We start from the raw sequence: 26361 nt of genomic DNA, 5'->3' as shown, positions 1-26361 counted from the left end.
CCTAGCCAGCATCCATCTGTCCTGCTCACCCCTGCTTACAGCAATGGCAGCAGACCGAGCCAGCCTCTCTCCCATGCATCTTTCACTTGATGCTTTTGAGTATTTCTTTTTTTAAAACAAGAGATTGAGACTGGAGCAATAGCAGGTGGGGAGGGTGTTTGTCTTGCATGCAGTCAAGCCAGGTTTGGTTTCCAGCATCCTATATGGGCCGCTGAGTGATTCTCTGAGCACAGAGTCAGGAATAAGTCCTGAGCACTGCTGGATGGAGCCGCCAAACAAAAAACTTCAATCACAAAAGTATTTTATTTACATCTGCTGATACAATTATAAATCATAATAATGATTATTAATAAGAGATGCGAAATCAGCCACTTGGTCAAAAGGCCTGTTCAGATCACTTGTCTTTTTCTGGCCCGAGACTCTACAAATCAACTCTATTTATTACAGTAATGCCATATGATTTGCTATGTGTACAAATCCTTCTTTTAAATGCATGTGAAATAGCCATGTTCTCAGAAATTTTTCCACCCCTAATATATATATGATTCAGTGTTGTTTTAGAAGTTGGCACCTAATTTTGAAAATTGGCATTGAGTTCTGTGATAGCAAACCTATATATATAAAGCAGGGGTCAGAGAGCTAGCATGGAGGTAGGGCATTTGCCTTGCATGCAGAAGGACGGTGGTTCGAATCTCGGCATCCCATAGGGTCCCCCAAGCCTGCCAGCAGTGATTTCTGAGCGTAGAGCCAGAAGGAACCCCTCAGCGCTGCTGGGTGTGACCCCCCCAAAAAAAAGACAGTTGTAGATGAGACTGGAAAAATGAGACTCAAGTTGGAAAGTTTTTATTGGCCAATCTCAGCACTTTCTGCTGCCTCCTCCCCTATAGGATTCTTATTCACTAGCCCCTCTGGAATAAAATAAAAGGTATCAACTATCTTATTCTAATGGTGAAACCCAAACAACATGATTCCAAAGCGATGAGCCGAGTTTTGCCACCAAACACAACATTTTCTGGGTCTTACAAGTGTAACTTCATGGACCCTTTGGTGTTGACAGGGAAGGACGGGAGGTTGGATCAGGGTGGCCCAGCTCCTTCGTGAACACTGCAGGGAAATGTTTGCTGGGGGCAGCTGAACAAGGAGACCAGGACACAGAGGACAAGCAAGGCCAGGAAAGGACACGTGGAAGGGGCATCCCAGACACGAAGCTCCTGGGGAGCTCATGGAACCAGGCGTAAAGGAACCAAGAGTAAAGGCAGGGGACAGGCAGGGCTTTGTCCGGGCTGGGAACCAGAAAGAAGCCTCAGACGGAAGGAAAAGGACATAAACTTCTGTCACACCGTCACCAAGGTCCCCCTGACTCACATTCTTCAGCGAACACTTAACCTGCACAGATCCGATTGGAATGACCCTCCCTTCCAACGTGCCATCAGCTGGTAGAGTCACAGAACAAGGTGGTGCCCTCCAGTGGAAATATCTGAGTTAGTCATCAGCTATTGAGGATGGAGAAAGGCAAGCGGAGAGTCACAGAAACTGCAACCTTCTTTTCTGTTTGTTTGTTTGCTTGTTTGTTTGGCTTGGTCCATGCCCAGTGGTGCTCAGGGGTTATTCTTGGTTCTGTGCTCAGAAATGGCTTCTGGCTGGCTCAGGGGAACTATATAGGATGCTGGGGATCAAGCCTGGGTCAGCTGCATGTAAGGCCAATGCCCACTCTGCTGTGCTATCACTCCGGCCCTGACTGTGGCTTTCTTCCAGCTTTATTCATCCCTGACCAGCTGTCTAATAAGTCCAGGAAAACTGGGACTGATCTTCTGGGGATTAAACGCAAGGTTTGTTGAGTGAGTCCTGGTTTGACACCCCATGGGGTCAAGGGTGGTGTGGCCATGTGGAACATGCCCAGATTCTGAGATTGCCCCAAATGTCTATGGGCCTGTGGGTGTGGACACAGGAGGGGGCTGGGAGGAAGAAAATGATATTTTTGAAAAAGTGCCCACTACCCTTTGCTCTTCCTCCATTACCACTAGTATCAATGACTAAGTGGGTGGACGGGGCAGTTCAACGAAAGGTTTTTTCCCCTTTGACCTTTCCTGGCATGGGCTGGCCTTCTCAGCATTCATATGACAAGGCTCGGCTGTGGCCAGATTTCCTGCTGGGTCTGGGTACAGCCAAAGCAAAACGAAGAAGCTGGCAGACAAGGAAGGCCCCATGGTGAGTTCATGTGTGTGTTTGTGTGTGTGTGTTGAATCTTTTTGGCATTTTCAGCCCCCACGTTTCTCACTGGAGGTACAGAGGGAAAGACGGAAGGGAAGAGCCCCACGCCAGGACTGTGGGTCACAGGAGCTTCAGTGCCCCAAAGAAGGTGCCGTCCCCGTCTCGGGAGAAACTGGCATTCTTGCGTGGGATGCTGAGTTGAAGCTCGTCACCTACTTCCAGCCTGGCGATACCTGCAGAGAAGAAGCCACAGAATTGTCAGGGCATCAGTGCACATGGTGGGGAAAGGGGGGAAAGAGAGAGAGAGAGAGAGAGAGAGAGAGAGAGAGAGAGAGAGAGAGAGAGAGAGAGAGAGAGAGAGAGAGAGAGAGAGAGAGAGAGAGAGAGAGACTGGGGTGGGGAGAAGCTGTGGTTTAATGGTCTCCGAGGGCAAAGCAAGAGAGTTGCCTGGACAACTGCAACAGAAGCACACAGAAAGGTGATGGGAAGCTCGGTGAGTCATGCCAGATCCAAGTGCATCCATGACTGATGGCACGTCAGAAAATATAAAAGGAATACAAACATCTGCATGAAAGAAAGTTAAATTCAGGGCCCGGAGATAGATAGCACAGCGGCGTTTGCCTTGCAAGCAGCCGATCCAGGACCCAAGGTGGTTGGTTCGAATCCCGGTGTCCCATAGGGTCCCCCGTGCCTGCCGGGAGCTATTTCTGAGCAGACAGCCAGGAGTAACCCCTGAGCAACGCCGGGTGTGGCCCAAAAACCAAAAAAAAAAAAAAAAAAAAAAGAAAGTCAAGTTCAGGGGGCCCTGAGTGACAGCACTGGGGTGGTGGTGGGAGGGTGTTTGCCTTGCAAGTGGCCAACCAGATTCAACACCCCACATCCCAGAAGATCCTCCAAGCACCACCAGGAGTGATCCCTACGCACAGAGCTAGGAGTAAACCATAGCACTATTGGGTGTGGCCCGAAAACCAAAAAAAAAGAAAAGAAAAGTCGGGTAGCAAATCACTCCCAGTGTTTGCTTCAGGGCTGCAGTGAAGGCACTTCCCTTGCACATGGCTGGCATATCCGGGTTCCATCCCCAGACCCCCATACGCATTAATTCTTGACTGCAGAGTCAGGAGTAAGTCCTGAGCATCACGAGGTATGGCCCAAAATCTTCAGGGAAAAATAAAAAGTGCTTCATCGTATTGACAAGAGAAGCTGGGCCGGAGAGCTAGCATGGAGGTAGGGTGTTTGCCTTGCAAGCAGAAGGACGGTGGTTCGAATCCCGGCATCCCAGATGGTCCCCTGAGCCTGCCAGGAGCGATTTCTGAGCATAGAGTAAGCCCCGAGTGCTACCAGGTGTGACCCAAAAAGAAAACAAAAAACAAATAGACAAGAGAAGCTTTTAAAAAGCACTGTTATATGGGTCAGAGCAGTGGCACATACGGTAAGGCATCTGCCCTGCCCATGCTAGCCTAGGATGGACCATGGTTCGATCCCTCTGTGTCCCCAAGCCACGGGTGATTTATGAGTGCATAGCCAGGAGTAACCCCTGAGCGTCACAGGGTGTGACCCCAAAAACCAAAAACAAAGACCACTATTATATTGAAATACAGATGTAGACATGTATTTTGGGTTCAGTTTTCAAGGATGAACAGGAGGGAGAAGGGAGAAGCAGGGGCCAGAGGAAAAGTAGAGACATGACCAAAGCAACACACACCTCAACTGCCCACGTGGGCGGGAAGGTCCCACAGTACATGGTGGTCTGTTCCTGGGCTGTAGACTACCCTGCAGCCTCTGGGCCTGCCTCAGCAACAATCTACTGGTGTTTATTTCTTCAGTACCAAACATTTTCAACGTGCTATCTGCCATTCCACACACATGAGTGGTGACTGGAATGACAAAATATTCTACCCCTGAGAATCTTGATATTTTTTTCCTCAAGGACCAGGAGAAAACAACCCAAAACAAACAAACAAAGAAAAAACAAAAAAACCCAAGCAATCTATTTTTATGCTAAGAATAATGTGTGTACTTCCCTGATCTGGCAAAGCATTTTTGAATTACCTTAAACACATAAGAAATAGAATATATTGGTTAACAAACTAATCATTGTATAGACTGAAGTGGATCTACTATTTTGACTAAAGCATCGATCATGGAGCATGGTCAAGTAACCTCAGCGTGCCAATTCAAGTCGAAATAACAACACTGAGTTACTTCGATTTCTTCCAGATGACCACAATTATGGATGCCTTTTTCCCTAGGGGAAAAAACCCAAACAAACTAAAAGAAAAACCAATCCTATTCATCACAGCAGCTCTTCATACAATAGCTGGGCTATAGAATAAACTAGGTGTCCAACTACAGACAAACAGATTTTGGAGTGTTGGGCATAGACCCAATGGAATACTGTGTAGCTGCAAGGAAGGATGAAATTATGTCAGTAAAATGGGTGGCCCTTGGCTCTAGGAGAAGATTCCATGTTAAGTAAAGAAAGTCAGAAAGAGAGAGATGAACTCAGGAAGATCTCGAATATCTGTGGTGCTCAGAACAGCAAAACAGGGGCTGGAGTGATAGCATAGTGGTAGGATGTTTGCCTTGCACGCACTGACAGGGGACAGACCCAGGTTCAATTCCCGGCATCCCACATGGTTCCCCAGCCTGCCATGAATGATTTCTGAGCATAGAACGAGGAGTAATCCCTGAGCGCCACCATGAGTGTGGCCCAAAAACCTATATAAATAAATGAAAAAAAAATTTTTTTTGGGTTTTTTTGGGTCACACTTGTTTGATTACTCCTGGCTAAGCACTCAGAAATTGCCCTGGCTTGGGGGGACCATATGGGACGATGGGGGATCAAACTGCGGTCCTTCCTTGGCTAGTGCTTGCAAGGCAGACACCTCTAGCGCTACCTCGCCGGCCCCGAAAAAATTTTTTTAAAGAACAGCACAACAAAGGGATGCCAGCCAGCTACCAAGGAGGTCACCTTGATTCCCTGGGCCTTAGACTATAAAAATATGAGGGCATGGAAGAAAAGAAACAAGGGAGGAAGTCAAAAGAGGCAGCTGGAAGGTTTGTCTAGAGTTTGTTTAAGTTTCAGGCATATACCTTGGAGAGAGATGAATCTCTCTGAGCCACAGAATGAACGACACTGGAAGCGGGAAAGCAGAACTACAGCTAAACTTAAGGAGCCTGCAGAGCCTGGTGCAGGGACGGTGCCACTGGGACGGGACTGGTGCCAGAGACATGTTATGCCCAAGACCCAACTCACCGGCCGAGTAGCAGGAGTTATTGGGCAACGTGGCGGGCATGTTCTGGATGCACCGGAACAGAGTCACCAGGTTCAGCTCATCCCCGAACACGTGGACTTTCTTCCTCTGAATCAGGTGGCCCATGGCGAAGGTGCTGCCGGTGTACAAGACCTGGGGGACACGCAAGACCGTCAGCGGGCCAGGGGGCACTGCCAGCCCTGTGGGTCCATCCCACTTACCTGGCTGTAGATGAAGAAGTAGCCCGCCTCTTTGACCACGATCTTGTTCTCCCTCTCTTCTAAGGCTTGGCCTCGCTTGAAGCTGAGAGCCCAGGGGACGAAGGTGTACTCGCCTGTGAAGGAGAGATGGGTGTTGGGGGGAAGGAGGGAGCTGCCCTCTCCTCCCTTGGCCTCCGAGAGCTGAGCCCGCTCGGAAAAGAGGCTTCGGACTTAAAAAGAATTTAACACTGAAATCATAAGACCCAGACTTTATTAATCAAAGTTTTGCTGGAGCAAAAGCACAGTGGTAGGGTGTTTGCCTTGCACAGGACTGACCTGGGACAGACCTGGGTTTGATCCCTGGCAGCCCCTATAGTCCCCTGAGCCTGCCAGGAGCAATTTCTGAGGGCAAAGCCAGGAGTAACCCCTGAACGCCGCTGGGTGTGGCCCAATTCCCCACCCCCCAAAAAACAAAACAAAAAAAAACCCATAAAAACCCTCAAAGTTTTTAAAGGTGTCCATTGGGGTCTGGAGCAAGAGCACAGTGAGGAGGGCCTTTGCCTTGCATATGGCCAGCCAGAGTTCAAGCCCCCATATCCTATAGGGTCCCCTGAGCCTGCCAGGAGTGATGCCTGAGTGCAGAGCCAGGAGAAACCCCTGAGAGCTGCTGTGTTTGGCAAAAACAAAACTCAAACAAACAAAAAGGTGCCCATTGAAAGGGCAGGCAGGAAACACCCCAGGTTATGGGGTTTGCGGCTTGATATCTCTAGGCAGCTCTGGAGCCCAGCCAGGCCACCTTTTCCTGCCCTCGGGACTTCCAGGTGCCCCGAAGACCCAGGAGTCACAGCTTTCCACCAGGTCTGCACAAGTGGCCAACTCAGGGAACCCCCAAAGAGAGGCTCAACTAGCAGGAACCACTCATGGACATACCCGCTGCGCAGCTGATTGCTATCAGGGCCTTCCAAGGGCCCCTATGAAAACTAGTGACACCCCCCCCCACACACACGACTCTCCACAAGAGCTTGCCCAGCATGTGGGCCATTGATTCAAGCAGTTCAACAAGCAAACAGAGCACAAGGCAGGTGTGCAGTCCACTGTCGGTCTGCAGTGCTTCTTCGAAACGCCCATGAACAAGGCCTTTGGTGGTACCAAGTTTTCTACTGTGTTAAGAAGCTCCCGCCCCGAGCCTGCCTGCTCCTGGCCCGAGTGCCCGTGAGCTGTCTGGTGGCCCTGAGACTGCGATGTCCCTAGCCAGCCCATCCTGACTGTGACCTGTCCTATCAACTTTTTCCCTCAGTCATCAGGCTCCCACTTCTGGGTGGTCCCATCCTTTGCCCTCTCACTAAATGGATTTTACTTCTGTGGATTTAATTAAAACGTCACCAATTATAAACAAATAAACAAACACTAACACAGTTGCCATATGTGCTCCTCAGCCTAGCCCTGCAAAACCTCAAATTTGTGTATTTTGTGGTCACTTGTGCAGTTGCATGATACCACATAATTTTCATTCTGATTTCCTGGTAGCAATACATAAAATATTAAGTAAATTCTTCCTTCCTGCCAAGGGCAGGCTTCAGAGAGTTTCGGATAATGATGAGCAGATTAGAGGGACTTTTACATGCGTGGTGGAATACTGAACGCCAGAAATAACGAGATCATAACAACTCTGTAAACCACAGGGCCTAAAATAAAGATGTTTAATTTTTATCAAACAAATGGCAGGCTACGGGCAGGGGAGGTGCAGGAGGGACTCAGGGAACAGGGGTGGAGGAAGGTGGGCATTGGGGGTGGGACTGGTGCTGAAACATTCTATGTCTAAAACTCAGCCATGAAAAACTCTGTAAATCATGGTACAAATACATTAAATATTATTTTGTTAAAGACTTTTTTAAAGAAGGAAAAGAAGCAAAACCCTCACTGTGCAAAGTTTCTGGGGCGCTGTTTCCATATTCTCCAGCAACTCAGTCAAAGACCAAGTTCCTGACAAGGGTCTGGGATGAAGGTTGGGGGGAGGACACCGAACTCGAAGCTGTGCATCAGGGGAGATACTGCAGCTTGTTCTGTCTGTCTCTGTTTCTGTCTCTATTTGTCTTTCTGTCTTTTTGTCTTTATCTCTCTCTCTGTTTCTCTCTGTCTGTCTGTTTTTATCTCTCGCTCTGTTTCTCTCTCTGTCTTTATTTCTATCTCTCCTTGTCTCTGTCTCTTTTAGTCTCTGTCTCTCTTTTAATCTCTGTCTGTCTCTCTGTCACTCTTTTAGTATCTGTCTCCTCTCTTGTCTGTCTTTATCTCTGTCTGTCTATTTCTGTCTTTCTATCTATTCTGTCTCTGTCTATCTCTGTCTCTGTCTCTCTTTCCCTCTCTATCTCTCAGTCTCTTTCAATCTGTCTCTGTCTCTCAGCAATAGGAGCAGGTGCCCAATTTCCTGCAGCCCTGAGCAGGGTTCAGGGGTTAGGGGCCATGGGGGGGGGGACTATGAGGCCCCAGAGTCCAGACAAGAATCGAGTTATGCAAGAACATCTCCACTGAGCCCTCTGAGCTGTCACCATGACGGCCACAGGGAAATGGTGCGGGAGAACTGACTCGCCACATGCAAGAATGAAACTAGGTCACAGCTCATCCCGCAGACCAAAGCAAGCTCAAAGCAGATGCACCCCTCCCCACGCCAGACTGCTCGGTGCAGAGCAAAGGAGACTGCGGGACAGCAGGTGCATGGAGGTCAGTGGACGCTCGAGGCAGGGAAACAGGAAGAAGAAATGGACCGCAGGTGTTTGCCTAGGAAGCTTCAACAAAGCCCAAACGGCAGCTCAGCAACTGGGATGAGATATTGGCACCTGCCCTGTATAACTGGGGTCCACAGAACCCGCACAACAATAACAACGAAAAGTTACGATGGTTTTTTCTTTAAAAAAAGAAAAAAGGAGGGGTGAGAGTGATAGCTCAGTGGTAGGGCGTTGCATACAGCTGACCCAGGACCTAGGACGACCCTGGTAGGGATTTCTGGCATCCCATATGGTTTCCCAAGCCTTCCAGGAGCGAATTTTGAGAACAGAGCCAGGAGTAAACCTGAGTGCCCTGGGTGTGGCCCAAAAACACCAAAAAAAAAAAAAGAACAAGAAGGAAGGAAGGAAGGAAGGAAGGAAGGAAGGAAGGAAGGAAGGAAGGAAGGAAGGAAGGAAGGAAGGAAGGAAGGAAGGAAGGAAGGAAAGATCTCAAAGTACTTAGCAACTGTTTCGGTATAGCAAGCTTTAATTAAATTATAATATTGTTATATCCAGGGCTCAGCTGCTATAGGTTGAGAGTTAATGAATGCAAATTAAGAGTTTCTTTTGTCTGTGTGCATATTTAATTTTGCTTTATAATGAATAAAATCAAACCACTAAAAATTCTGATTAAGAAAACGTAGAAAGGATGAATCCCACTGGATCATGGTTCATGATTTTTTGGGGGGATATGTTGCTGGATTCACTAAACTAAGATTTTGTTAAAGATTTTTGCATCTATGTTTATCATAGAGATTGGTCTGAAATGTTCTTTTCTGGAAGGACTTTATCTGCTTTGGCTATTAGTGTAATGTTACCTTCACAGGAAATATTAGAAAGGAATACAATGTTGTCAACATTCTTGAAGAGCTTATGGAATAAGGGCAGTTTGTATTGTTTACAGTTTTGGTAAAATTCACCAGTTAACCCACCTGGATTGGAATTTTTGTTCTAGGGAAGATTCTTAATTACTATTTCAATTTCCTTTCTTGTGATGGGCTTGTTTAAGCTTTTTATTTCCTCCTCATTCAACATTGGGGAGTTACATAACTCAAAAATCTTTTTATTTTTACATAAAATATAACATTATATCTATATTATATTTTTATTGTAAATATTTTATTTATATTTTATCCATTTCTTCTAGGTTCTCCATCTTAAGAGTATAAAGTTGCTCATATTTTGAATTTTTGAGAGATCTGTTATAATTTCTCCCCTTTCATCTCTGAAATGACTTATTAGGACATTTTCTCTTTCCTTGAGTCTGGCTAAAGTTCTGTCTATCTTGTATATTCTTTCAAAGAACCAGATCTCGTTTCACTGATTCTTTTTTCTGTTTTATCATTTCTATATTATTTATTTCTGCTCTAGTTTTTACTTTTTCCCACCTTCCACATTTTGAATGCACTTGCTGTTCCTTTTCCAGGTCTTTGAGGTATGTAGGTTAGGTTGTTGATTTGGGCTTTTTCTTCTTTCTTAATGTAGACTTGCATTGCTATGAATCCTCCCCTTGACACAACTTTTTACTCTAACCCATAGATTCTGACAGCTTGTATCTGAATTCTCATTTGTTTCTAGGAATCAAATTTTATTTATTTTATTTAATTGATTTCCTCTTTTATCCAGGTATTTAGTCATCCTGTGCTCAGGGATTACTTCTGGCAGTGCTTGGGAGGATCATCTGAAATACAGGGGGATAAAAACAGGCTAGACCTATTTCTTGAAGTGCTTTACCCCCTGTACATAGTCTGCAGTTCTTTTCTGCCGCCTGTTGGAGGGGGCAGTGCTAGTCGTGGCTGAGCTGAACAGGTAGGCGGCTGAACTGAACTGGATGCCACTGAACTATTCTGTGATTTGTATGAGACCGGCAGCAGTGATGATGATATCCGCGAACTCAGTGATGATGACAATGTCTGCTGATATCCTCACATTAGATACAGCTGAAGCTCTGTTTGGACATACAGAGGAGGAGGAGGAGGAAGAATCCAGTTTTGAAGGATTTTAACCTTTGGAATTTAGCTTACTTTCCTCTTAAGCTATGGTTTTCTGCATTTTTAAGTTTTAAAGTGATTGTTGCTAGTTTACAGTTTTTCTTTAGCAATAAATATTGAAAAACATTTAACCTACTGATTCCTCAATTATTGTAATTGTTCTGGGAATATATTTCTATTTTTGAAATATACCAGTGGCTGCTGCATTTTCCACCTTGGCTTATACTCGAGTCACTAAGTTTTCCCAGTTTTTAGGGTAAAATTAGGGGGGTCGGTTTATACTCGGGTCGGCTTATACTTGAGTATATATGGTAACTGGCTCTGAATTAAGAGTGGAGGAAGGAAATCCCCATTTAGGTGACTGAAAAGATCACAACAGAATGATATCAATGGTCACACAGAACAACAGATCTCTCCTTTGTGAGCAATCAAAAGAGTCTGGAGAAGTTGCTAGAGGCTCAAGAATGTGGCTCAAGGGTTAGAGTGGATGCAATGCCTTAGGTTCGAGTCCCGGCATCAAGTGAATACTTCCAGGAAGAACCTATAGAACTGAACCCACAGGGCTGAAACTTATCCTATTCAGGCAGGGGAGAGATTTCAAAGGACTCAGCACATAGGCTTTGCATAGGGAGACCCAGGTCTCATCCTTGGGACCCGTCTGGTTCTCCGAGCACAGAGCAGGTAGCACAAGCCCTGCCCCTAGTCCTCTAGCCCCAAAACAAACAGCTGGGAAAAGTCACCCATCCAGATCTCTAGAGTCAGAATGAGTAGCCCCTGGAAGTGGAAGACAAGTCTGGTTTCCAGAGTTCCACGAAATAAAGGTTCAACTGTCCAACAGATAAGCCATGAGTTTCAAGAGTCCCTTCTGCAGTGTCAACCTGGGCGACTCAGGGACTCCAGAGACCTGATGAATCAGCCCTTCCCCCCGCCCCCCAGAACCTGAAGTAATGGCCGCCAACACCTGGCATCACACAGCTTTCCTGAGATGGATCTTGTCAGGGATGAGCTCTGCTGCCTACGGCAATGGATGCTCTCGTATGATGCCTCTCTCTCTCTCCTCTCTCTCTCTCTCTCTCTCTCTCTCTCTCTCTCTCTCTTGCTCTCTATCACACACAAACTCACACATATTTACACACATGCACATACACACATACTCATACTTACACACATACACACAATCACACACACACACACACACACACACAGCTATGGAGTTGCAGGCTTGAACCAGCAGCTCAGCTCAAAGCACCAGAAAAAGCTGCCTGGGGTGGGAACATGCTCAGTAGGAGCTGGGCTGACACCCAGGAGGTTCAGAAAAAGTCCTGCGCCCTTCGATGGGTGGGGCGGGTCCAGGGTGGGAGCCCTGGAGAAGGTCACAGTGTCCCGAACACAACTTGGTCAGAGCAGCATGTGGTGTGATCTGCAGCTGTTTAGCTTCTTCCCGGCCTGTGGAAGCAAAGCTTTTCTGACCACATCATTTCTGACCCTTTTCTTTCACCCTTGGGGCTTTCTCTGTGCTGTATTTCAATTTTCTTAGGGAACAGTTTGTGGGAGCTGCAGACCCGCTGAGGCGTGAATACCACGCTCACAGTTGAGCTGGTGCTGTAGCCCAGGAGTCTCAAAGGTGGGGGGATTACTGCAGAGAGTCCATGGTGCAAGGAGGAACTGGCCTGGACCCACTGCCCACTGCGCTTACCCCTCACTTCCTCCCCAGCCCTTGGTTCCCTTGGGGGCCACCATGCAAACATTCCTAAGCTTAGCCTTCCTGAGTTTTCTCCAAAGCTTCTAATTCATTGCCTGCATGGTACTTGTTCATGGGACCTTGGTTTTTTCCTTATCAGCAGGGGATTCCTTACAAGGGGACAGTCAGCAATAAGAGGGAATTTTTTCTATTTCTGACCAACGTGTGTGAAAAAACAAAAGAGATGAGTTAACATTAGAAATGGATCATGGGGGGGGGGGCAAAGCGGTGGCACAAGCGGTAAGGCATCTGCCTTGCATCTAGCCTAGGACAGACTGCGGTTCAATCCCCTGCATCCCATATGGTTCCCCAAGCCAGAAGTGATTTCTGAGTGCATAGCCAGGAATAACCCCTGAGAGTCACTGGGTATGGCCCAAAAACCAAAAAAAAAAAAAAAAAAAGAGGATCCTGTGGGGCCGGAGCAATGGTGCAGCAGTAGGGCATTTGTCTTGCATGCAGCCATTCCAGGATAGATGATGGTTCTAATCCCAGTGTCCCATATGGTCCCCCAAGCCAAAGAAAATAAAGAAATCGGTCATGGAAATGCCATTTTCATGGTAGGGAGATTGCTGAGACACTTGGAGGTACCGGAGCTGGGCATGATTTGGGTGAGAAAAGTGGGGTGCTCCTTACCTTTCTGTATAATAGGCATGTCGCCATCTGCGATCAGTTGCAAACAATCTTGAGTGACTGAAAAACAAAAACACAGCCATGTCGTGAGTAGACCAGAACTCAGATGGACCGTCCCAGAATCTAAGACTTCCTTTCCCAGGTCCAAGCCCATCTGCCAGCATCACCTGTTTTAACAGATTAGGCCTGGAGGCTGGCTGGATGGTCCAGCGGGTTGGGAGGAAGCTTGAGTGGGTAGGGAGCTTGCCTTACACAAGGTCAAGTAGGGCTCTTCTCTGGCACCAAGCATGTTTCTCTGAGTCCAGCCAAGAATGATTCCCGAGCACAGAACCAGGAGCAAACCCCAAGTGTGGCTCTAAACCTTCCTCCAAAATTTTAAAATAAAATTAAAAAAGGTTAAACTTATATGCTTATGGCTGCCTTCTACTAACTAAAGAAAGTTGTGTTTACTCCTAGCTTGCTTGGGAAACTTATACGTTTCTAATAATGAGTTGAGGTTTCATTGACATTGAGAGAGAGAGAGAACTTCCATGCGTGGAATAAAGGAATAAAAAGGAAACATAAAAAAAGGAACAACAAATGGTCCAAGTTATTAGAAGCAGAGATTTTGTTTACCAAATTGAGTTATGAGTGGGGGTTGCTGGGAGGGGTTCTTGGCCACTGGTGAGGATAATCGGTGCTGATGTGGGGAGAATATGTGCATAAAAAGTGCCATTAAAAGTATTATAAATTTGGGGTAGAAGAGATAATAAAGAGGATAAGATGCAAGTTGCTTGCCTTGCATGCAGCAGACTGGAATTCAGTCCCTGGCATCTCAATTGGTACCTTGGGCACTGCCAGGCATGATTCCTAAGTGCAGAGCTGGGAGTAACCCTTGAGCACCACTGGGTATGGCCTCCAAACAAAACCAAAACCAAAATAGTATTGTTAATCTCAGTACCTCCATACAATTTTTTAAATTAGGTTGGGCATATAGAGAAGGCAAATTTAGTCATGATCAGCTGTTTTTATATTTTTAAAGTCTAGTGCAGGAGCCAGTTAGGCTCTTGGACTATTCTAGAATATGCTGTTTCATTTTAAAAACATCTGGCATGCAATCATGACTCACTAGCTGAAAAAAAACTACTACTGCCAACATTACTGACAATACCCAGAATTTCCAGCACTTATTGAACACAGATAAAAACAGGCAACTGCACACAATCCTAAAACTCATGTGCGCTTAAGTGACTCTTGAAAAGTGTGACACAGCTGTGTCTGTGGATGAGAGTGACAGAGACACAGCTGTGTCCCTGCTGCCTCACTCTGCAGACAAAGCCAGTCTTTGGGAAAGAATTCTGGACCCTCCAAAAGAGAAAGAGAGAGTTAGAAATCTCCGAAAATGTAATGAAAATTTCCCAGAGACTGTGAGGTTGAAGTTTCTGGGAAACATCAAATCAGCCCAGGTATGAGATGTGGCAGATTCTAGGGAACACTCAGGGGAGCAAACAATGACCTCTTCTGGACAATGAGGAGACATGCCTCCTGGTAAGAGGAAAATGAGGGCAAAGAGAGAAAAACAGTGGGTACCTGTTGGTACCGTGATGCTGTTCCTAAACACCTGGCAGATGGAACCTACCCAGAGAACAGCTTTTCAGGGGACCCTGTAAAGCCATTGCTCTGGGGACTCTCCTTGAGGCAAAAGTCTCAGAGACACTGCTCCAGAGATGTGGAAAGACAGCACAAAGAGGGGTGACAGCCCATAATCAGAGGTCACACACAGGCCTGACTCTGAACAGTCCTCCTCCCTCCTAGAGAGCTCTAGTGAGCGAGAAAAGGTCACTTTTATGACCCGATGTGTTGCTTCCAAATGTTCCCGATCCCCAGGGCTTAAGTTTGGCTTCTTCCTGGAGTCTCACAGCCCGGGTGCCCTGGGTCCTGCTGCCCTGCATGAAACGATTCCAGCTCCTCTGGTGTTCTAGAAGCATTGCTGGAATGGAATAAAGGGTCTCGGCCATCAGCCTGAGACCTGTTCTTTCCTGGTCTTCAGTCCTGGACACACCGGGAGGAGGGAAACAGACTCATGACAATAGACACAGTGAGCACAGGCTCCTCTGAAAAAGATGAAACAGCAACTTTGGGGTGCCTGCTTGAATGTGGGGAAATGGCAGCGAAGATTTTTGCTTCTCTGGTGAGTATTTGATTTGGAATTAAAGTAAAACTTCAATGGCCTATCTCTTGAGGCCCGCACCTGGAAGGCCCTGCCCCTGTTGGCTCAAAATTTCTGATGCACCTTCATAATCATCGATGTCATGGTTCCTTCCCTGGTCCGAGCTGTGATGAGAGGCTGGGACGGGTGGGGTGAGGTGGGTTGTTGGCTAAAAAATTCTGGTAAAGGATTTTTTTCGGGGGGGGCGGGCAAAAGAAAACCTGCATGTTAAGAATTGGGGCTATTACCACAACAGTTTAAGGAAAGTGAAACTCAGAAGGCCCACTGGGCTCCCCCAGTGCGGATGGCTGAGAAAAGACCTCAAAGAGAGGTCGCTTCCTTGAAAAGTGAGGGTGGTATTTCTCAAGCTTAGTAATAGTTGCAAACATTTATTTGGCCTAATAAGAATCTCCCTGCTACTGTGTTAAGTATGTATGTAGTTAAGCATTTACCTCCAGATGACAAAATTAGTACACACAAATACGGCCTTGATTAAATATCACTTTGCCTGGGAAAATCAGTATCAAGAGAAATATAAAAATAACTTTGTAATGGGGCCGGAGAGATAGTATGGAGGTAAGGCGTTTGCTTTTCATGCAGAGGGACGGTGGTTGGAATCCCGGCATCCCATAGGGTCCCCCGAGCCTGCCAGGAGCGATTTCTGAGCCGAGAGACAGGAGTAACCCTGAGCGCTGCTCGGTGTGACCCCCGCCCCCACCAAAAAACAAAAAACAAAAATCTTCGTAATCCTCAAAGTGAAGTTAGTCTTTCATAAGATGTTCTGTATCTTGGGCCCGGAGAGATAGCACAGCGGCGTTTGCCTTGCAAGCAGCCGATCCAGGACCAAAGGTGGTTGGTTCGAATCCAGGTGTCCCATATGGTCCTCTGTGCCTGCCAGGAGCTATTTCTGAGCAGACAGCCAGGAGTAACCCCTGAGCACCGCCGGGTGTGGCCCCTCCTCCCCCCCAAAAAAGATGTTGCGTATCTTTAAAAGGCTGCTCACTCAGATGAAAGGAGCCCTTCATAGAAACACCTGGCAAACTTGCTAATCTTTTAATTTATATCAGAATTGACACCAGGGTCCAGCCTAGGAGTAAAAACCTCTGAGATGTTAAAATTTGCCCATTTGAGCCTGGAGATGCCACTGGCTCCACTCACTTTTATCTTTTAAATTAAAGCTTATCATTCAGAAGGTTTGTAACCCATAATAAAGACCTGTGAATTGTTTGTTGTGAAGAAACTGATAGCTCAAACAGTATGTACCGATAAGCTTTTGCTAACAAGAAAGTAAAATTTTCTAACCTTGTAGAAAAGCAGATGTAGGCAGTCTCTCATACCTAACATTCGTGTTTAAACACATCCTTAGAGCATTCAATGAACACACACAATTCAGATTCACCCCACAGCTGAGTGTGGCTCCATCATTCACTGAACCCTGCACCCACTTTCCTGGCAGCCCAGAGAATTCCCCCTTGTCTGAACCAAGAAGCGGTGGGTGACATGGCGCTCCTTTCAGTTCACTTTCCATACACTGCGCACCCTGACAGCCCGTCCACAGTGCTTTCACGGGCACGTCTGTCTGTCTGTCCGTCACCTCTCGGACCACTGGGGTGTGTGGATCTGGTGGAAGCTCCATTTTTCATTTCTTGGGAAAAGCTTCCTTTTTTTTTGCCCCTATTGGAACACACTGATGTACAAAATGGACAGCTTGCAAGGAAAGTTTCTGGACCCTCCTGCTATCTCTTCCTCTTGTTGATTTCGTGGGAGAAGGAGTGTTTCCATCAGTGGGCTGCTACTCTACTTTTCCCTCTTACTTTCTTTCCATTCTGTTTTTAAACTTTCTTCTATTCCAGTTGACTTGACTCGCCCCATTTTAAAAATGACCCTTCAGCAGCAGTTATCTGGAAACAGATGTGTCAATTCTGTGCTTCATTGTCTTTATATGAAAAAGACACAAAACAATCCAACCACCCACCCAACCAAACCTGCCCTTACTCTAAATGAATGAATGACTGAACATTCACCAGTGCCATGAGAGCACAAAACGCCACGGAGGATGGGCCTCGGAAATGTGAGGGTTAGGGATCAATGGTCAGTGGCTAGAATAGGGGTCAAGGGCCAGTGGTAAGGGGTTAGGGGGCCAAGGGTCAGAGGATAGGGGTCTGGGATCGGTGGCCTGGGTGTAAGGGTCAAGGGTCAGTAGTCAGGGATTAAAAGTCAGAGTTCAGGGCCAAGAGTTATGGGTCAAGGGTCAGTGATCAGGGGATAAGGGTCAGGGGCCAAGAGTTTTAGGTCAAGGGTCAGTGATCCTGGGCTTTGGGTCATGAGTCAGTAGCCAGGGATTAAGGGTCAAGGGTTAGGGTTTAGGGATTGGGCAGCCACTGCTCTGGGTAGCATAGGGAACCAATGCAGGTCAAGTGTTATGGGTCAAGGGTCAGTGGCCTTGGGTTATGAGTCAAGGACCAGGGGTCAAAGTTAATTGGCCAGGGATTAAGGGTTAAGGGTTAGTGTTTGGGGTCAGACTTAGGGTTTGAGTTAGGGTCAAGGAAAGAAGGCAGGGCTCAAGTGTCAAGGGTCAGGGTCAAAGGTTAGGACAAAGGGTCAGGAGTTAGAAAGATCAAGGCTCAGTGGTTAGGGGTTAAGGGTCAATAGTTAAGGCAACAATGGTCAGTGGTCAGGGATTTATGGTCAAAGGTCAGGGTCATTGATTAGTTGCCAGGAGTTAAGTTAGGGGTTAGGGTTCAAAGGTCAATGTTCTGTGTTTGTACTCAGGAGTCAAGGTTCAAAGGTTATGAGTAAAGATTAGGAAGTCATGGGTCATTTGGTCAGGGGGTAAGGGTCAATGTTAGGGTTAGGTTCAAGTCTCAAGGTTCAGGAGGTTTTGCATAGGGGTTAAGATTCAAAGGTTATGGGTCAAGGGTAAGGGAGTAATGGGTCAGTGGTCAGGTGTTAAGAGTAAGGGTCAGGGCCCAGAGAGATAGCACAGTGGCGTTTGCCTTGCAAGCAGCCGATCCAGGACCAAAGGTGGTTGGTTCGAATCCCGGTGTCCCATAGGGTCCCCCATGCCTGCCAGGAGCTGTTTCTGAGCAGAGAGCCAGGAGTAACCCTGAGCACCGCTGGGTGTGGCCCAAAAACCAAAAAAAAAAAAAAAAAGAGTAAGGGTCAATCGTAGGGATCAGAATTCAAGGGTCAAGGCGCAGGGGTTTGTATACAGGGTCAAGGGTTAGTGCTAAGTGGGTCAAGGGTCGAGTTTATATGACAGGGAAACCTGTCAAAGGACAGGGGTTAAGGTTCAAAGATTATGGTTCATAGGTCATGGTTCAAGGGTTGGTGGTAAGGGTTAAGGGTCAAGGATCATTTTAAGGATTAGCATTCAAGGGTCAAGGTTAATGGGTTTGTTTCTGTGTCAAGGTTCAAAGGTAAGGTCAGTAATGAGGGGCAAAGGTCATAATGCAAGTTGGGTGTCAAGAGTCAAGGTTCGCTAATTCATCTTTATGGGGCCGGAGAGATAGCATGGAAGTAAGGCGTTTGCCTTTCATGCAGAAGGACGGTGGTTCGAATCCCGGCATCCCATATGGTCCCCTGTGCCTACCAGGGGCGATTTCTGAGCATGGAGCCAGGAGTAACCGCTGAGCACTGCTGGGTGTGATCCAAAAACCAAAAAAAAAAAAAACCAACAAAACAGTCAAGGTTCGGGGGTTTTGTTCAGGTGTCAAGGTTCAAAGGTTATATGTCAAGTATCAATGGTTTTGATGGGTTAGTAGTCATAGTCAGGAGTTAGGGGTCAATGGTCAAGGTTCAGGGGTTTGTATTCAGGGTCAAGGTTCAAATGTTAATGCATCAAGTGTCTGTGTTGTGTGTTTAGAGGTCATGGTCATGAGTTAGAGGTCAAGGACCAGTGTTCAGTGATTAAGTGTCAAGGATTAGGGCATCAAGGGTCGGTGGTCAGGGTTTAATGGTCAAGGGTCAGGAGTATTGGTTAAGCTTCAGGGTTCAATGTTAGGGGTTAGGGTTCAATGGTCAAAGGTCAGGACATTGTGCTCAGGGGTCAAGGTTCAATAATTATGGGTCAAGGGTCAGTTTTGAGGGTTTAGGTGTCATGGTCAGGATTAATGGGTCAAAAGTCAAGGTTCAGGGGCTGGTGTGGTGGCGCTAGAGGTAAGGTGCCTGCCTTGCCTGCGCTAGCCTAGGACAGACCTAGGTTCGATCCCCCAGCGTCCCATATGGTCCCCAAGCCAGGCGCGATTTCTGAGCTCATAGCCAGGAGTAATCCCTGAGCGTCACCGGGTGTGGCCCAAAAACCAAAAAAAAAAGTCAAGGTTCAGGGGGTTTTGCTCAGGAGTCAAGGTTCTAAGGTTATAGGTCAAGTTCCAATGGTGTTGTGTTGGGGTCATGGTCAGGAGTTAGAGGTCAAGGGTCAGTGATCAGGGATTAAGGGTCAAGGTTTAGGGTTTGGGTCTAGTGTTTGAATTAGTGTTAGGATAAGGTCATGGTCAAGGGTCAAGGGTCAGAGGTAAGCATCAGTGTTTATGGTCCAGTGTTAGGATCAAGGGTTAGGGTCAAGGGTTAGGGTTAGGCGTTAGGTTTAGGGTTAGTGTTAGGAGCTAGGGTTAGGTGTTAGGGTCAAGGGTTAGGTATTAGTGGTCAGTGTTACATTTAGGTTTATGGTTAGGGGTCAGGGATCAAGGTTTGGGTTCAGGGTCTTTGTCAGAGTGAGGGTGAGGGTCAGGGTGAGGGTAGGGTAGGGTTTAGCGTTTAGGGTCTGGGTTTAGGGTTAGGTTTGGGGTTGGGGTTGGGTTTGGGCATTAGGTTTAGGTTTAGGGTTATGAGTTAGAGTTAGGGTTAGGTGTTAGGGTTAGGGGTTAGTGGTTAGGGTTAGGGTTGGGGTTTGGGTTGGTGTTAGGGTTAGGGTTGGGATTGGGGTTGGGGTTAGGGTTAGAGAGAGAGAAAACAATGAAAGAACAGTGAACAGTGCCTACCCTGGCTTTATGAGGAGTGACCCCCAACCCAGAGCCATTTTTTAAATTTCTTATCTTTTAAATAGGGGTTCACGAACTTTTCTATAAAATTAAAAAGAAAGGAATAAAAGATGGCCGGGGGGCCAGGTGCCGTGTAGTCTTGGATGTATTTGTGGGAAAAAATAATGACAGATATAAGCATACAAGCTAAAAGTCAGCCAATGATCCTTCCCATAAATGTAGGTTGGGAGGAGAAAGGTTGAAGTTTGTTTGGGTTGTTTAGTTGCTGAGAAGATTGAGTGACTGATTGGTTGACTGACTTGACTGATTTACTTACATGTGCATGTGTGTATATGTAAGTATGTACCTTGTACTGCTGCTGCTGCTAGTACTATTACAACACAGGCAGGGCCTTCCTCTAGAATTCCACTTTCTTTCATCAAACAAACAAAATACCCAAACATTTTTCTAGGGGCCAGAGCGATAGTACCCCCCTCATGCACTGGAATGAATATAAAAACATGGTCATTATTTGTGGGTTTGGGCCCAGAACAGATAATTTGCAAGCAATGAATGATTGAAGCCCACTTTTCAGATCTCTCGGTACCTTTTTTTTTTTTTTTTTTTTTGGTTTGAGGCCCACACACATCTGTAGTCAGGGCTTACTGCTGGCTCTGGGCTCAGGATTCAACAGGGACACTCCGAGGGTATTCTCCCTCCCCTGCTCTTCGTGTTCTTTTTTATTTATTTTATTTTATTATATTTTATGGGGTTTGCTCTCAGTGCTGCCTGTAGGGATGGTGTGGTTCTGGGGAACAGGAATCATGCTTGTGTTCCAGCTCACAGAGCCACTCCCTGGCCTTGGAGTAGTTGTTAAGGTGGAGAATGCAATGATCTAAGTACACTTTCATGAGGAGTGAGACTTGGGCCTTCCCACTTCCATGAGAAATGTCCCCTTTTACTTTCACTTCTTTTCCCTTTCACTTCTTGCTGGTGCTCTCTGAACCCAGCTCAGTGTCCACTCATATGTTTCTTGTTAATCACACCACTGGTCACTTCTGACAATTTTTTTTTTCTACTGTCACAATGCAATGTGGTTGGGAGGTGAGTCCCGAGGCCCACTTTATGATCAGCACCTCACAAACAGCAGTCTTGGAGAACCTTGTGGGGAACAGACAGACCCAACCTCCTTCTGACCACATGAATGGACCTGCTTCCTAGCCGTTTCCCAAAACTTCTTAACAAGGGGTAAGAACAAAGTAAAAGGTTTGTCAGTCAGGGCCCTATTAGCACTCTAAGGTCATTGTTGGAAATGAACACAGGCCAGCTCTTGTGAAACTAACACACACACACACACACACACACACACACACACACACACACACACACACACACACACACACACCAGCCTCTCATTACTTAAGTGGAGTGTATATAGGGAATACTTGGGGAAAGCTTTTATGATTTTATTTTATTTTGTTGTTTTGGAGCCATAACTGGCAGTGTTCAGAGGTTACTCGTGGCTTTGTACTCACGAACCACTCCTGGCCAGCTTAAGGACCATATGGGATGTTGGGGATCAAATCCCGGTGAGCTGCATACAAGGCAAATGCCCTCCCATTGTGCTATGGCTGTGGCTCCAGGTTTTGGTCCAAGATCACCACGGGTCCAGGCCGCTGTTTCATTAGGGTAAGGAGCACTCCCCCTCACTGGGTGAGCATCTCCTGTCTAGCTGGATTTGGAGTGCAGCGGATGGTGGAGTTGCTGAATCCACACTTCTGTCAGTTTTGACCAAGTCATTAATCCTGATGAGGACTGACTAGGTGCTACAGACCCTACTTTCCCAGGCAACCATTTTCCCGGGCACTCAAGCCAAGCAAAAACAACTGTCTATCAAGAGGGAATTATTCTGTCATAGGAGTTGATGCAAATTCTGTTCAAAACACCAATTTTCATGAGATGTTGAACACAACAAGGGATCACGAATGGTCCCTACGAATGAAAGGAAACTAGTGGAAAACTAGATTTAAATTCAGTCTGGAGGGGTTGTTTGGTCTTGGGCTACTCCTGGCTGTAGCCAGGACCAATAGGCAGTGCTGGGGACCATTTGCAGAATGTGGACCATCTGTGGTGTTGGGGACTAGACATAGACATAGTGCTCTGTCATGCAGAACCCCTGTTCAGCCCCTTGAGTTCTCCCTCCCACCCTCACTTGGAGGTTAACAAGGCAGATCCTTGTTTCTTTGTCATGAGTAGGAGCTTTGTTGTGTGAGGGTAAACAGTAGGGCCAACTAGGATTGCAACCTTGCAATTCTCTGCAGTATCACTGCATCTTTTCTGTGATTCTAGAATAATTCCAGGGCCATTGGTTTCAAAAGGAAGATGGAAGAGAAGAACAACAGGGCCAACCCAAATCAAACAAAGAAAGAAGAAGGGCTTTGGAGAAGGGGAGACAGTCCAGCTGGCAGGGCGTGTGTAATTAGATCTGAGCCCCCAGCACCACAGAGAGTGGCCTGGCATTGGACGCTGAGCACAGTGCTAGGAGGAAGCCCTGAGCACCACAGCATGTGGCCCCCAAACAGACCCCGGAAAGTCTTATTTGCCAGCTCTTTTTTGTATACTTCTCGGAATCGTTTTTGCTTCTGCCCAGATTTTTTATGATTAGCATCAAGACAAGTTGAATCAGTGTGAGGAATGAACTTTCTTTCGTGTAAGACACGTGATTTTGAATAACTGTGAAATTCCCCGCTGAGCAAGGAGACTAACCAGCAATGAAGGATGCTCCAGTCAGGGGGACCCACTGGAGGTGAGCATTTGTTTTGAGAACTGCCTTTAAGAGGTATACAATAGGATACAAACAGGAGGAGTAAGGAGGATTTAAGGTGCAGATGAGTTTCAGGGCACTTGTGAAGAGTCCTCGGTACACGCATTCACAAAACCACAATCATTGCATCTCTTTTGTATAAAAAACATTGGGAATATCTCCAGACACACTGAGGGGATGACAGTTTTGGCTAATGTGAACATTTGGCAATCCCAGGACTGTGGGTTTCCCCACATTTCTGTTTGCTAGACCATAACAAGACACTTGCTCTCAAACACACTTAACTTGCTCAGACTTTCACTGGGAGAAAAGCAAAGCTGGGGCCACGGTGTCTGTTTTCAAAGCCAAGCAAAGCAGGTTTACCCTCGTCGGGGATGGGAGGTGACGTTGTCGTAATATCTCCTCATTTTCTGCCGAGCCTTCAAGAGCCCCTTCAGAGCTATCTGTTTTCTCTCCCTTTTCCTTTCCATCAAGACAAGGAAAGCAGGAGGCCAGTTAGGACACCCTAACATGGCTTCCAGATAGAGTTGCCATTCCAGGCCACGAGTGAGTCTCAATGGAACCTCAGAGGCTCTTAGGAGAGGGTACCCATCTGCTCCCCTCCAAAAGAGACACTGCATCCTTCCATCAATCCTTTCTTTTTCATTTCAAGTTAAAAATATTTCAGGGACTGGAGTGATAGCACAGTGGGAAGGGCCTTTGCTTGGCACATAGCAGACCAGGTTCCATTCCTAACATTCCATATGATACCTACAAGCACTGCCAGGAGCAAGCCAGAGCAAAAAATGTCCTGAGTAGTGGTGGGTATGAACCCCAAAACCAATAAAGCATTTCAAACAGGGTTGGAGAGGCAACCCTGACATGAACTCTTGGGGCCCAAACTGAGACCTGTGAGAAGTCACTTGACTTGCACGCAGTAGACCCTGGTTCTATCCCTGGCACCACATGTGGGTCCTTGAATCCTGCCCTCCAGGATATGTCCTCGGTCCACCATTGAGACGGGGGGGCGACAGAGGGAACTGGAGATGAGTCTGCTCCAAGAGGTAAGTGGGGAAGTGGACATGAATAACCCAACAGCCCCCCTCAGAGGTGGGCCATAAACACCATAACAACAACAATTGGGAAAGACTTGGCCAGGCACACCCCGAAACCTAGCGAGCTCTGCTGGTCACAAAAACAAGGGCTGGTGGGAGAGACGGTGACAGGGTGTGCTGGCGCATGGAATGAGCCTGCACCTTTAGGGTTGGCTCCTCTGAGTTCCTAGAAGGCATGAAAAGGGTGTTTTGGACACAGAAGGAGGAAGAACCCCAGCAGGGTCTTAGGAGAAAAGCAAATTCCTGGCCCAGGCCACATGGAAATGCAGCCTGGGACAATGGTTTCTGGGCTCACAGCTGACAAAACTGGGTCCTGCTGGGGTGCAAGGAAGCCATCCTGAGCGCTGAGTGCAGAACATCTCAGAGGGAAGGTCCATCGTGAGTTGGTGAAGGGAAGTTACCCAGGTGTGCTGACATGGCTGCAACATATCAAAAGAAGATGAAATGCTGCAGCTTTTATGTAAAAAAAAAAGGCAAACAAACAAAAAAATTGGGTCATTTGAAAGCACATTGGGAGACCAGAGTGATAGCACAGCAGAAAGGGCATTTTGCCTTGCATGAAGTCGACCTTGGTTTGCATTCCATTGAGTCCCCTGAGTCTGCTAGGAGTAATTTCTGAGCACAGAGTCAGGAGCACTGCCTGAGCACTGCCAGGTATGGCCCCCAAAACCCCAATAAGTAAGTAAAGAAAGAAAGCAAATTGTAGCCAGCTCTTGCCAGTGCCAACATGTTTTGAAAAGCACAGAAATCACCACCATGACCATCGCCATCATCATTACCACCACCACCACCACCCCGTCAAGTCAAGTCAGAGGGTCCAAAACCTCCCTCCCTGCAACCACACACTCCAGCTGCTCTAGAAAACACCTCTGCACAGTGGGAGCAAAGACCCAGGACTTGTGAGACTGACTGAGATTTTGTGTCTGTTAGTTTCGTTTTGGGGCCACACTTGGTGATGCTTAGGGCTTCCTCTGCTCTCAGGGATCACTCCTGGCGGGGCTCTGGGGACCATTTGTGATACTGGGGATCGAACCCAGTTGGTCTTGTGCTCTTTAGCCCTGCCACGATCTTCTGTGGGAAGGCCATCAGAAGGAACCCGAATTGAGGATGTGGGATGTGCCACCCTCTTGTGGTTCCTGGAATCGATTTAGTTCTGTGAAACGGAGGACAGGCGGAAGTGGCTGAATGGATGGGGAGAGACCAAAAGCTCAGAAGAGCCGATGAAAGAGCTCAAAGTTAGCGTCAACGTGCCTGAAAACTTCGCTCCTTCAAGCAGACGTGAGGACGTGCCCATGTACACGGACATGCATTCATACATGTGCGCATCTCATGCACACTTGTCCACACACGTGCTCACGGCCACACATGTTCTCACACACGTACTCAGCCACACACACGCCCCCAAGTCACAAACCTGCTCACACACTCAGACGCGTGCACAAGCACAGCCGCACAGCTGCCCCTGGGACGACAGTACACACCAGGCAGCTTTGGCACAAGGTGGTCCGTGGGGATCTCCAGCCCTGAGCGAAGCTGCCTTGAGCCCCTGTCCAGTGGGGAATTCCTGCGGTCCAGGCAGAAGCACCTGCTGTCTTGTGGGAGGGTTCCGTGGTGGTTCCCTGCTGCCTGAAGACACACACACACACACACACACACACACACACATTCCTGCTGTCCAGGCAGAAGCACCTGCTGTCTTGTGGGAGGGTTCCATGGTGGTTCCCTGCTGCCCGGAGACACACACACACACACACACACACACACACACACACACACATACACACACACACACACACACACACACACACACACACACACAAATTCCTGCTGTCCAGGCAGAAGCACCTGCTGTCTTGTGGGAGGGTTCCCTGGTGGTTCCCTGCTGCCCGGAGACAGACAGACAGACAGACAGACACACACACACACACACACACACACAGACACACACACACACACCACTTACAGCAGGCCCCAAGCAAGCACATCATACGTGCGGAGTGGCTCACCTGAGCTCAGAATCGGGCCAGACCCTGGAAGCGTGCGTGTATTTGGGTACTCATGCACCTGTCGCGCCCCCACCACACTGGGCGGCTGCAGCCCCCACGTCGGCACCCCAGACCCTTACCTGTTTCCTTCTCACCCTGAGCCACAGTACGTTTACTCCTGCCGCCGTGCCTGGAGCTGCTTCTCCCCGCATCTGGGGGTGCCGGGAGCCCCTAAGGAGAGAAGGACCCCAGTCACGGCCAGGCCAGGCCGAGCCGAGCCGAGCCCAGCCGAGCCCACGACGTCGGGGGAGCGGGGTGCACTCACTTCCAGGGCCCAGGGAGCCGCGGGATCCGGGGTGTCCCGGGTTGCCCGCAGCTGCGCCCGGAGGCCGCCCAGCTCCATTTGCAGCGCAGCCAGGCGCGCGCAGGTCAGCGCCGAGAGGCCGCAGGCCAGCAGGGCCAGCAGCAGCGTCAGGGCCAGCAGGCCGCCCTGCCCGGGGATGCGCTCGGGGCCCGGGCTCAT

The 26361-nt window shown here is 47.8% G+C and overlaps 1 protein-coding gene across 1 annotated transcript; it reads right to left on the bottom strand.

Moving 5' to 3' along the window:
* Window positions 1-2067: 2067 nt before the first annotated feature.
* Window positions 2068-26361, bottom strand: TNFSF13B (TNF superfamily member 13b). The gene is made up of 6 exons (XM_049778531.1): window positions 26164-26361; window positions 25979-26069; window positions 12793-12849; window positions 5687-5799; window positions 5468-5618; window positions 2068-2444 (listed from the first exon to the last, which is right to left on the bottom strand). The coding sequence occupies exons 1-6, from the start codon at window positions 26359-26361 to the stop codon at window positions 2332-2334; spliced, it is 723 nt and encodes a 240-aa protein (XP_049634488.1). The 3' UTR covers window positions 2068-2331.

Source organism: Suncus etruscus, chromosome 8 (genome assembly GCF_024139225.1).
Source record: "Suncus etruscus isolate mSunEtr1 chromosome 8, mSunEtr1.pri.cur, whole genome shotgun sequence".
NCBI classification, from domain to species: Eukaryota; Metazoa; Chordata; class Mammalia; order Eulipotyphla; family Soricidae; genus Suncus; species Suncus etruscus.
Note: the sequence above shows the minus strand (reverse complement) of the source record. Positions and strands in the feature narration are given on the sequence as shown.

Coding starts and splice junctions, on each gene's coding strand:
- TNFSF13B (XM_049778531.1), bottom strand. CDS start 26,361: ATGAGCCCGGGCCCCGAGCGCATCCCCGGGCAGGGCGGCCTGCTGGCC. Junction 5,619..5,686: donor ACTTCTTCATCTACAGCCAG/GTAAGTGGGATG, acceptor CGTGTCCCCCAG/GTCTTGTACACCGGCAGCAC. Junction 2,445..5,467: donor TAACTCCTGCTACTCGGCCG/GTGAGTTGGGTC, acceptor TCTTCTCTGCAG/GTATCGCCAGGCTGGAAGTA.